This window comes from Neofelis nebulosa, chromosome 10 (assembly GCF_028018385.1).
Source record: "Neofelis nebulosa isolate mNeoNeb1 chromosome 10, mNeoNeb1.pri, whole genome shotgun sequence".
In the NCBI taxonomy this organism is placed as follows: domain Eukaryota; kingdom Metazoa; phylum Chordata; class Mammalia; order Carnivora; family Felidae; genus Neofelis; species Neofelis nebulosa.
Genome location: NC_080791.1, coordinates 70,965,949 through 70,979,339, shown reverse-complemented (window position 1 = coordinate 70,979,339; position 13,391 = coordinate 70,965,949). Strand labels below are relative to the sequence as shown.

Sequence of the window (13,391 nt, the reverse complement as noted above, 5' to 3'; positions counted from 1 at the left end):
AGCTGGAACCAAGAGTCTGACACTCAACTGACTGAGCCATCAGGCGCCCCTCTACCTGTATTTTTAAAAGGTCTTCCCAGGGGCGCCTGGGTGGCTCAGTCGGTTGAGCATCCGACTTCGGCTCAGGTCATGATCTCATGGTTCATGAGTTTGAGCCCAATGCGGGCTGGCAGCACAGCTCAGAGCCTGGAGCCTACTTCGGATTCTGTGTGTCCTTCTCTCTCTCTCTGCCCCTCCCCCGCTCATGCTCTGTCTCTCAAAAATAAATATATGTTAAAAAAATTTTTTTTAATTAAAAGGTCTTCCCACACCTTCCACAAAATAATTCTCATTCTATCTTGGTGTGTTTCTCCATCTGTAAAATTAGAGTTTTAGAAGTAAGGAGTTTTAAATTAACATCCAGCTGTTGGAGTCTATCATATTTTATTCTCAAGCCAGTAGTAATGATGATTTGTTGATGATGTCACAAAAAGAAACAATATTCAAATAATACCACCCAATAAACTCATGTCCCTGCTAATGCTCAATCATTCTTTGTATTTGAGGACTCCTTGCTTATGCGTGGAGTTGGGGAGATTGAGAAAGGGCAGTAACAGTACCGCTCAGGGCAATATTCAACCAAAAATTTGTGTGCTCTACTGAAATTTACTTTCCGGTTAATATTCAAAACAAAGATAGGACTTTTTCCTTTTAAAAACAGACCCACTGAGGGGCGCCTGGGTGGCGCAGTCGGTTAAGCGTCCGACTTCAGCCAGGTCACGATCTCGCGGTCCGTGAGTTCGAGCCCCGCGTCAGGCTCTGGGCTGATGGCTCGGAGCCTGGAGCCTGTTTCCAATTCTGTGTCTCCCTCTCTCTCTGCCCCTCCCCCGTTCATGCTCTGTCTCTCTCTGTCCCAAAAATAAATAAAAAACATTAAAAAAAAATTCAAAAAAAAAAAAAAAAAACAGACCCACTGCACTGTTCCATAGTTTTCTACCTTGATCCAGGGCCTTCTAATAATTGAAGTATACCATACGTTCAGTTAGCTGTTCAGAATTGAGAGGTACAGGTCAAATTACAGGTTTTCACCTACTTCCAGAATTGTCTCATTAATTCCTAGCCTCAAACCAGATAAATATACACTCCAATGAGATTACATAAAACAATCCTGAAGAAAACAGGGGACAAGAAGGATAGGAGTCCCAAAGATTATCAATAGTTGGTAGGAAGATGATTAAAGTCAGACTTAGGAATCATTACAAAAGAATGCCAAAAGTTATGGTCACAGAGTTAAGTGATATGTTAAGAATTGATTTTTAGATAACCCATGCCAATTACCTTGGTAAGATTTATATCAGTGTGTGTGTGTGTGTGTGTGTGTGTGTGTGTGTGTGTGTGTGTGAGAGAGAGAGAGAGAGAGAGAGAGAGAGAGAGAGAGAGAGAGAGAAGCAGCAACTATATAAACTTGTTGGCTGTATGATGTCTATATTTGGAGCTATTCTCTTAAGAAACTGAGTGAGGGGAGACCATTAGCCCTATTGAATCTCTGTAGTTCAAATAGGGTCCAGGCACTGGTATAAATCTCTAATAAATTATGAGACACAGAATTGAGAAGCTGGTTCCCTAGTACATTATTTAGGAAATATAGTTCCTAACAAGTTATTAGATTTAATTACAGAGAAGTTATGGAGACAAATGATGACTAGGGGACTAGGTTAAAGGCAAATCTCTTTAGTGTAGAGTAACTATAGTTGATAGTCCATGCAGTTTTGGGACATGACTTGCCTATTTTTCCCCAGGGAAAGTCTGTTGAAAGAAAGTGAGCTGTGGGGCACCTGGGTGGCTCAGTCTGTTAAGCGTTTGACTCTTGATTTTGGCTCAGGTCATGATCTCACAGTTGTGAGATCGAGTCCCACACTGGGCTCTGCATTGACAGTGTGGAGCCTGCTTGGGGTCTTCTCTCTCCCTCTCTGTCTGCCCCTCCTCTGTTCATACGTGCTCAAATAGAAATAAACTTAAAAAAAATTTTAAAAAAAGGAAGGGAGCTGTGAGGTCTGAATAAATGTTCTGTTTGTCCACAGAGAGGGCTGGGTCCTAGCAGTCAGTCCAAAGATACAAGTTTAGCCACTTTTTAACCATAGCTACTAATACTGGAACTCAGAGATGCATAATCCAATCGTCAGCTAACGCACATTTCCTGGAACTTCCTGACCAGCGAACCTTCATCCTAGGTCTGAAACTTAAGCAGAAGTCACCATCAACCATCACAATATAATACGAACACCTTACTCCTACAAGATGCTTGTTAGGCAGCTGTTTATCTTCAAGATCCATTTTACTGCAATCCCAAACTCATCGCAGTAATCAAGCAGGCCTCAGAAGAGCAGTAATGACTAACACATGGTTGAAAGTGAAAGTGCAATGAAAGGCAAAGAAAAGGTGTTAAGGAGATTCAGAGGTGAAACAGATTGCTTCTCCTTGGAAACTGAGGGAGGAGGGTATCAGGGTGTTATTCTTAAGAGGTCACATCTGAGCCCAATCTTGAACGCTGTAGAAGCATGAGGCCGAGAGGACCTGTTCAAGGTAGAGAGAACAACTGCGGGGGGGGGGGGGGGGGAAGTGGGGAGCATAGAAGCGGAGGAACAGAGAGAATAGCGAATAGTTAAGCTTGACTGGAATTTCAGATAAATAGAGAAAGACGGACATATTTTGGTTTTGTAAAACAATGGCCCTCTTAATTAAAATCTGAAGTCCTTTAACAGGTGAACTTTAAGAGGTGAAGTCTTGAGGGCAGGTAATGTAGTGGCTGTTCAAACATGACTAGCCCTTCCTCCTGGTGGTTTTCTTCCCTTGGATTCTGTTTATCACAGCTACTGTACAGTTTATAACACTTCACTTCTTTCTCCAGACAAAGCATGAAGAAAAGCAAAATTAAATCCTATATTACTCTGTACTCAAACAAGGTGGGGCTGCAAACTGTAATTCAACTCAATTTTCAAATGTGTTAGACAAAAAACGAAATTATCAGGAAAGTTCAAGGAAGAGTCTAACAGGAGTCACATGCCTGTTGTTTTCACCTAGAGAGCTTTCCAAGTCACTCTTCTGGTCACGTTTTTTGCAAGGCTGCTCCTATCTTTCACATTGTTTCATTTTTGCAAGTAAGGGTGCAGCTTTGTCATGAGGGAATAACAGGGTTTCAAATCCCAAGCTAGGAAGTTGGGCACTATTCTACAGGCATCGGTTAAGGGTCAAAAAACTTAATGATCAGAAAAACTGTATAATCAAGGTTTCATTTAAGGAAGAATTGTCATGGAAGGGTAGGAGATGGAACAGGCAGTGAAGGATATTAGAAATGGAAAGGTCAATTAAGAGGAAAATTCAGGAGCGCCTGGAGGGCTCAGTTGGTTAAGCCACCGACTTCGGCTCAGGTCATGATCCTGCAGTTTGTGAGTTCGAGCCCCGCGTCGGGCTCTGTGCTGACAGCTCAGAGCCTGGAGCCTGCTTCAGATTCTGTGTCTCCCTCTCTACCCCTCCCCTGCTCACACTGTGTCTGTCTCTCAATGATAAATAAATGTTTACAAAACAAGAGAGGATAATTCAATAGCCCATGTAAGGAGATATAAAGCATGAAACAGTATAAAGTGATAAAGGAGAAGAGGGAACAGAAAGGAAAAGAGACGCAGAGACAGACCTGACAACAGGCATCTACAGGACAAGGTAAGAGGATGCAAACACCAAGTTTTCTAGAAAATCCATTTTCTAAAGCAACCACTGAGAGGGTAGCAGTATTGTGTCAGGAAATGAGGGCAGAAAAACAGTAACATGAAAACGTTACTGGAGAGATGAGAAATTTGGTTTTGGTCACAGCTTTAGGGAATGAGAGGTTCAATACTGGAATCATGTTGAAAGCATAGTCAGAGTCATTTAAAAATCACAGTCAGAGAAGCTAGCATCAAAATCCAAAGCTGTGTTCAAATCAAGATTCAAAAATGTAGGACATGTGGGGCGCGCCTGGGTGGCTCAGTAGGTTAAGCGTCTGACTCTTGATTTCGGCTCAGGTCATGATCTCACGGTTTGTGAGATGGGGCCCTGCACTGGGCTCTGTGCTGACAGCACAGAGCCTGCTTAAGATTCTCTCCCTCCCTCTCTGCACCTTCCCGACTTGCTCTCTCTCTCAAAATAAATAAATAAACTTAAAAAAAATCTTTAAATTTAGAAAAAAATTGTAGGATATGTGACCTCAGTTCTAGAGTATTCCAACAAAGTCAAAATGAATGCCTTGTGATTCTGGATTCACATGTCTATTCGGTTTGAGCTACTAAAGCCTAAAGGTTCCTGAACAAAAAATTACCATACGTGAAAGATTGATAGCTATGCTATCTAATATGATTGCCATACATATTACCACCAATTACTTTATTCTCCAAGTTTCTAAATCTTTCATGAGGCACATGGCTTTGTTTTAATGAGAGTTAAGTAATTACATTGAATCTGAGTACATTTACCTCTTTTATGAACATTTCTCAGAGTTAATTTTCTTTGGACCATGTTTCTATTTTAATATCAATCATCTTAAGTCAGCAGGATAAAAGTGACCTTAACTCACTGTATCATTTAATTGCAAATGTACTGCTATTACATCAATGTGATTTTGAAGGATTAAAAAGCAATCATTTTCATCATTCTGTTTTAAGCCAAACAATATTCTCAAGATGATGTTCCCTGTGGTTAAAAAATATGTTGTATTTTCAGTTCCCAATATCACTGACTTCCCCATATCCTGCTTCCATTAAAAAACAACAACGACAACAACAACAACAAAAATAAGACCATTATGTTTAGGTTCTGGGCAAGTGTTGAACCAAAGCTCATTTTCCTTTACCATACTCTGTAATTCAACCCATTCCTGTTTCATATATCATTTCATTCAATTTTTCCTTTATAAAAAAAGGAGCTCATTTACTTGAATACATTATAGAAAATGCAAATTAATAAATCCTGCAAGAATCTGGAAAATTACAATTATCTAATCACATTTCCTATATAAACGTTAACACCACTTTTAGCTGGTAAATCGGTATGATCCAATCCTGCCATCTACTGTTTCAAATGTGTAACTCTACAGCTCAAGCTAAACAAAGTGCTCAATACTAACAGTGGTTTAGCAGAAACTTTACACTAATTCCAATTCTGTTTTTTTAAAATTTTTTTTTAATGTTTATTTATTTTTGAGAGAGAGAGAGAGAGAGACACAGAGACAGAGCGGCAGAGAGAGAAGGAGACACAGAATCAAAACACCTCCAGGTTCTGAGCTGTCAGCACAGAGCCCAATGCGGGGCTCGAACTCACGAACCGTGAGATCCCGTGAGATCATGACCTGAGCCGAAGTCGGCCGCGTAACTGACTGAGCCACCCAGGCGCCCCTAATTCCAATTTTGTTAACACAGTTAGATCACTGACTACATAGAACTTCATAACTCACACATGAGATCACTATGTCTCCTGGCTTTTAAAAGACAAAGTATTGACTCCTTTGTTATGAGGGTAGATGGGTATGTTTACATTCAGAAAATTTCAGCTCCTGCATTTTCCCACCTTCCTTGAGCTACGGTTACTGATGCCCTTCATGTGTAGGATTAGCACCGTTTAGTTCCAAGTAAATCCTCAAGTGAGTACAGAATATATTAGTAGTCTTAGTCCTCCAGCAGGAACAAGAGTTTTGCTACCTTGTATCTAACATCGGAGACGAGCCCTGGAAATGTGCTCTTCCGTTAACAAGTCAGTAGTTCTGTTGACCTTCCTTTGGATACCATGCACTGGACCTGTGTGATTGCCCCTACAACGGTCACAGATACCGATTTAAAACCTTTCCCACTTCTGGTCCTAAACTGACCCTAGTTTCCTTAAACTGCCTCCCTGATTCATGTTCTTAAGGCCCCAGCATGCCTTGTACCCAACGTACTTAACTTTTCAGAGAAGACACATTAGCTTCTTTTTAAGAATCAGTTTCGCTATTATGCCTTATTACTACCCATGCTGTCCTACATCTAAAATACTTCAACTGTTCCTTTCTGCTTTAGTTATTTCAAACTTCATTCAACAGAAACAAAGTGGATGTATTTGACTCAAATCTCTTTAAAAGACTGGGGATTGTACCTTGAAATGCCAAACTCTTGGTGTGGCCTTTTGCCATTACTGCGTTCCCACCGGGACGACGACTGTTCAATAGGTGGCAGACCGGAAGTTCCAGGGCTCCTCCTCAGCTGGGGAGTTGGTAAGCTATTCCTACTGTGTAGTCCCTGTGGAATAATTTAACGATGGTTAAAACTGTCACCCTTAGATATGCTGTGTATGTATTTGTAAAGATGACATGTAAAAATACCAATACAAAGTACATTTTTAGTATGTACAGGAGACACAGGACATTTTATCTTGAAGATATGTCAGATTTACTCCAAATTTTACATTCTATACTATTGTTCTATTTAGTGTTCCTCCCATTAAACAATGGTTTCTGAACTCCCTCCAATTTTACTAGATCTTTGTTCTTTTGTACATTTTACTCCTAGTTTCATGAGAAATAAATACTTGACAATTTAAAAAGGAGGTATGAAAGATTTACCCTGAAAAACAATTTCAGAGGACAAGCTTAGGATCAGGCACCATAAGCCCTAGATCCTAAACCCCTTACATTTTCAATACAATGCTGAAGTATATAGGGTTAACCTGGAGAAACTGAAAGATTCAGAACTACCTTTTCAATTAGCAATTAAATTCAGAACACCATTAGCATTAATAGTTTACCTTAATTTTTGAAAATATTCTAAATTGATCTAAATGTTCAATTAGCCAAAGTATTCTATTTTTTACCACTGTAAATAGGTGTTTTATTGGGATTTACATAAAACAGGTTTTGCTTCTTCTGAATTTCCCCCATCAGCAGATACTGAAACCATCTCAGAGAGCTAAATATCTCTTATATTTAAGTTTTCCCAAGGATGTTGATTTTGTAAAGGTTCATAGTTACTTAGACTCTTGGTGAAAAAGTTCTTTGTGTAACAATCCTTTCTGGCTATAACTTAGGTCCACATAGTCTTTCTTAGTTCTTAACACACATATATAAGACATTTATATTAAATTATCTTTTATAATTCCTTTTTCCTTACTAATTACTTTTTTATAAATGCTGTTGTTCTTTTCTGGAGTATCAGGTTTTTCTATTCTTTTTCAAAAGCAGAGACCAATTAGATATGAAATTCAAGTAAGAAGTTTAAAGAACACAAAGAAATATGGTTTACTTCCTGGTTCTTACAGGACTTACTCCTATCAGTAGATTCCAGTACCAAAAATAAGCCTGATTAACTAAAATGTTCAGGAAATGAGGCATTTAGGCATCCTGTTTAATTAATATTATTGTTTCAAATGTTTCTAAAATGTACTAGTACACTTTTTTTTTCACGCAGTAAGCACAGTAACAAACGTAATATTGATATCAATAAGATTTTTCTGATTAAGATTTTTAGGAATCACTATTTTTAAAAATTGCTCTCTGTTAACTATACTTCAATAAAAAAAGAAAAAAGTTACTATTCTAAACATCAAATGTCAATGGAAAATATAAAGGAATAGCAACATATCAAGTGAAAACTATAGAATAACATAGTTATTTTATTGAATTTATTATTATCACTTTTTGATGCTTGTGATTAACCTGTTCCTCATAAGTAGAGTGCTAAAAAGAATGTCATGTAACTATGTACCATTGTTAATTGGATTCTGACGAAGGCAGGTATTTTTTAAAAATAAAAGCATCACATAAGCAAAACAAAATAAAAGCATCACATAGCCACCTCTGATCTGGATTTGCAATCAGTAATTATCAAACTTTTGCCCTAATTGGGCTTGCTTAATTTTTCAACATTTCTACACCCTAATGCTGGCAACACAGTGAAATTAATTATCAAAATCCTTCCAAAACCATATTTAACTTTTTCTAAGCTCCATATACACTATTACAATGAAAATTTAACTGCTTTGAATTTTATCTTCTCTTCATTAGTTTACCTGTAGAATAAAAGTAGTTAATTTAGAACAATCTCTAAAATGTTTTTATTTCTAAAGTTTATGATGTTAGCTATCAACAAAGACATTGAAAGCATTCTAAACAAGCATAACGTATACCTTAGAATAGTACTTATTATTTCCTAAAGAAAATCGTATTTTGAAGCATTGGTATTTAAAGAAAAATTCATCCAGTATCTAATGATGGAAAAATCAATGTCTGTTGGGTTATAGCAATCTCTAGTGGGTAAAGGGGGGAAAAAACAGACCCAAAAAAATGTGAAAGTCAATTTAAAATAATGTTATGTAATTCATAGAAATGAATATTATAATGATCAATTCTTTCGGGTTCAACAAGAACAATTTCGGGATCCTAAATAATACAATAAATTAATGACATGATTTGACTACTAGTTTGTTATATGAGCCTGGAATTAAATTTGTGTGGGGTTTTTTTCTGCTTTTTAAGAAACAATAATGACAATGATAAATAGTTGTAACCAAAAAAGTCATAACTGCTGATTAGAATAATTTAGAATAAAAGCTGAATATTCATTTAGAAATATTTGAGATTTATAACTACCTCTAAAGTCCCAAACAGCTCAATATACTGTCTAAAAAAGCTGATCCTTGAAAAAGAAATTGTGTTTTATCTATGCTACAAAGGAGCAGTTTTAATTTGAAAACATCATTAAATGTGGTAAGTATAGGGCTGGCTGATTACTGTATCTTGACCTTGTGAAGTTTTCGATCTCCTTTCTCAGCTGGGTCCTCTACTTCCGAGCAGGGGTAAAATCCAGGAAATGGTGTGAGGGGATTAATCCTTGGCCTACAGGAACCTGAGAAAGCACCCATCAAGGAACTGATACTCCGCAGGGAAGAAATGACTTGTGGGGGAAGGGTTGGATCAATCAGAAGGTCTGACACCATATTGCGAGCCTCATTTAGCACTGAAAGATCAACTCCACTTCCACCTCCAGAATTCTAGAAAAGAAAAAAAAAAGGGAAAATTATATATTTGTTACAAAAAACCTTAACGTTTAAGAAAAACTCTGTTTTAAGTCAATATACACATACGATATACAGCAGTTCTTCCGCTTACCTTACTCCCTCAGGAGACAGTCCAGCATAGTGACTAGGCCTTGTTGCAAAGACACTGGAGTTTGAAATCTACACTTTAATCCTACTTGTATGATTTTAGGCAAGTTATTCAACATCTGAATTTTTTAGTTTCTTTACCATAAAATGGAGATAGTAACATCTACCTAAGGCGAACGTGAGAATTAAGACTGATAATATATGCAAAGCACATAAGGCAGAGTACAGGGCATATATTTAAAGTACAATATGGGAATGCAAGCTGGTGCAGCCACTCTGGACAGTATGGAGGTTCCTCAAAAAATTAAAAAAAGAACTGCCCTATGACCCAGCAACTGCACTACTAGGCATTTATCCAAGGGATACAGGTGTGCTGTTTCAAAGGGACACATGCACCCCATGTTTATAGCAGCGCTATCAACAATAGTCAAAGTACAGAAAGAGCCAAAATGTCCACCGATGGATGAATGGATAAAGAAGATGTGGTATGTATAGACAATGGAGTAGTACTCGGCAATCAAAAAGAATGAAATCCTGCCATTTGCAACTACGTGGATGGAAGTGGAGGGTATTATGCTAAGTGAAATTAGTCAGTCAGAAGAAGACAAAAATCATATGAATTCACTCATGTGAGGACTTTAAGAGACAAAACAGAAGAACATAAGGGAAGGGAAATAAAAATAATATAAAAACAGGGAGGGGGACAAAACGGAAGAGACTCATAAATATGGAGAACAAACTGAGGGTTACTGGAGGGGTTGTGGGAGAGGGGATGGGCTAATGGGAAGGGGCACTAAGGAATCTACTCCTGAAATCATTGTTGCACTATATGCTAACTAATTTGGATGTAAATTTTAAAAAATAAAAAATAAAATTAAAAACAACAAAAAACCACAGTATAAATAATGGAGCAAGGGCTTTGTACTGTATACAGTTAGACTCTTATCCTTGAGGCAAGTTGATAGGTTTTTCATTTTTGGATTTTTTATTTTAAGATTCTCTTATTCTTTATTGGGTGACATTATGAATTAAGAACTAATTTGTAATGCAACTGTTACATGTAAGCTATTCAGTAAGTGCTGGTCTCCCAATAAATATTAGACTTTTCTTATTCTCCCCCTAAAGAATAAATAAATCAAGTGCAATAAGTAACAGTATAACCACTAATGTTACAGAAAATAAGAAGACAAAAATACAGGAAAAACAGTGTCAGGGTTCAAAGAAGATAGTGATGATTTTGAACTAAATGGTTATCAAAAACTTCATGGAGGAGGTAACATCAGACTTGGCCTTAAAAAATAGATAGGGATGATATTTTTTAAATTTAGAATATTTCATTGATGTATACATATGGTACGATTTTTACTTTTTGAAAATACATATATATGGTGTTCAACTCAATTACCCATAGAAATGAGTGCACTGATAGAACAGTGAATTAATGTTACTTTTGGTGTTCTTGTTATATCTTGAACTTACATTTGAGTATGTCTGCAATTCATAATTATTGAACGCATTTAATGAGTTCACCAAGAAATGGTTTATTAGGCATCCTCAATTACATTTTGGAACTAAGAAATGTTATGAAAGTTAGAACAATAATTAAGTAAGGTCTTTGCTCTTTGTGGAATTTTTTTTCCTTGTGAAGTATATTTTGTCTTTGTTTTTATTTGAAAACATTTCTATTATTAGGGTACAGTCCAGCTATTTCTAGTATTTATAAATAAATATTTCCCTATACATGTCAAAACAGATAATTAAACATACTTTTGACAAATAGCTTCCCATAAATTTGAATTGCTGAACCAAAGTAAATGAACATGTTAAAATTTGGTCATTACCATAAAACTGCCCTCACATATGTTGGTTAAATCTATACTTCCACAAATTGTATATAACGGCATCTATTTTCCCACACCCAAATGAGAAATCTGATGATATCGGAGTTGGATGTTCCTGGTACAGATCATGCGTCATTTCTCTCCAGTTGCTTTCAAGTTCCTTTGTCTTTAGTTTTCAAACATTTCATTATGACACGGCTTGCAAAAAAATTACTGGGGGGGGGGGCAGTTCACATTTGGGAGTCACTCAGCTCCTCCAACTTGTACAATTACATTTTTTGCAAAATTTGGGGAAGTTTTCAGCCATTATTTTTTTCAAATAATCTTTTAAATTCTCTCCCTCCCTCCCTCCCGTTTCTCTCTTTCTCTCTCCCTCTCTCCCCTTCTTCCTCCCTCCCTCCTCACACTCAGACGTGAATTTCGGATCTTTTATTATCCCTTAGGTCACGAAGGCTCTATTCATTTTGTGTCCATCTATTTTCTCTATGTTGTTCAAACTGGATAAATTCTATTGTTCTATCCTCCAGTTCACAGATTCTCTCCTCCGCCATCTCCACTCTGTTACTGAGCCTATTCAGCAAGTTTTGAATTTCCATTAACAGTTTTTTCAGTTCCATAATTTCCATTTCTTTCTTTTTTATAACTTCTACAGGCCTACCTTGGAGATGCTGCAGGTTTGGCTCCAGACTGCAACAGAGCTAATATCATAATAAAGTGAGTCAAATGAATTTTCCCGTTTCCTAGTGCATATAAATGTTTACAATGTACTGTAGTCTATTGTGTGTGCAAAGGTATTATGTCTAAGAAAATGTACATACCTTAAAAAACTTTATTGCTAGAAGCACTTGGGTGGCCCAGCTGGTTAAGCGTCTGACTCTTGATTTCAGCTCAGGTCATGATTTCCCAAGTCATGAGTTCGAGCCCCACATTGGGCTCTGTGATGACAGGACAGAGCCTGCTTGAGATTGTCTCTCTCCCTCTCTCTCTGTCCATTCCCCACTCGTGCTCTTTCTCTAAATAAATAAACTTTAAAAATACTTAAAAATACTTTATTGCTAAAAAATGCTAACCATTATCTGAGTTTTCATCAAGTCACAATCTTTTTGCTGGTGGGGGTCTTGGCTTTGATATTGATGGCTGCAGATTGATCAGGGTGGCAATTTCTTAAAATAAATGAAGTCTGCTGCATTCAACTGACTCTTCTTTTCACAAATGATTTCTCTGTAGCATGTGATGCTGTGTGACAGCATTTTAAAAAATTTTTAATGTTTATTTATTTTGGGGGAGAGAGAGAGAGAGAGAGAGAGAGAGAGAGAGAGAGAGAGAGAGAAAGAAATAAGCAGGCTCCATGCTTTCAGCACAGAGCCTGATGTGGGGGCTCAGACTCACAAACCGTGAAATCATGACCTGAGCAGAAATCAAGAATTGGACACTTAACCAATTGAGCCACCCAGGCACCCCTGTGTGATAGCATTTTACCCACAGAACTCCTTTCAAACTTGGAGTCAACCCTCTCAAAATGTACTGTTGCTTTATCAAGTTTATGTAATGTTCTAAATCCTTTATTGTCGTTTCAACAGTCCTCACAATATCCTCACCAGGAGTAGATTCCACCTCAAGGAACCACTTTCTTTGCTCAGTCCTAGGAAGCAGCTCCTCATCTGTTGAAGTTTTATCATGAGGTCACAGCAACTGAGTCACATCTTCAGGCTCCACTTCTAATTTTATTTCTCTTGCTATTTCTACCACGTGTACTTTCTCCACTGAAGTCTTTTTCTAATTTTTAAAAGATATTTATTTTTGAGAGAGAGAGACAGAGCACAAGCAGGGTAGGGGCAGAGAGAGAGGGAGACGCAGAATCTGAAGCAGGCCCCAGGCTTTGAGCCATCAGCAGACAGCCTGATGCAGAACTCAAATTCATGAACCAGGAGATCATGACCTGAGCCGAAGTTGGACGCTTAACAGACTGAACCACCCAGGCTCCCTCCACTGAAATCTTGAAGCCCTCAGAGTCATCTATGTGGGTTGGAATCAACTTCTTCCAAATTCTGGTTAATGTTGGTATTTTGACCTCTTCCTATGACTCATAAATGCTCTTAAGGGCATCGAGAATGGTGAATCCTTTCCAGAAGGCTTTCAATTTTCTTTGCCCAAATCCAACAGAAAAATCACTATCTATGGCAGCTGTAGCCTTACAAAATGTAGTTCTTAAATAATGAGACTTGAAAAGTCAAAAGTACTCCTTGCTCCATAGGCTACAGAATGGATGTTGTGTTAGCAGACAAGAAAACATCAATCTTGTCGCACATCTCCATCAGAGCTCTTGGGTGATCAGGTGCATTGTCAATGAGCAGTAACCTCTGAATCTTTTTTTTTTTTTTTCCTGAGCAATCTGTCTCAAAACTGGGCTTA

The 13,391-nt window shown here is 37.7% G+C and overlaps 1 protein-coding gene across 1 annotated transcript in view; it reads right to left on the bottom strand.

The window, feature by feature from the left end:
- PDE3B (phosphodiesterase 3B) overlaps positions 1-13,391 on the bottom strand; it is a 175,904-nt gene that overhangs the window by 48,792 nt on the left and 113,721 nt on the right. The window contains exons 3-4 of the mRNA XM_058688323.1: positions 8,776-9,024; positions 6,136-6,278 (exon numbers count right to left, since the gene is read on the bottom strand). Coding sequence (XP_058544306.1) covers positions 6,136-6,278; positions 8,776-9,024 — 392 coding nt within the window. The remainder of the gene's footprint in view (positions 1-6,135; positions 6,279-8,775; positions 9,025-13,391) is intronic.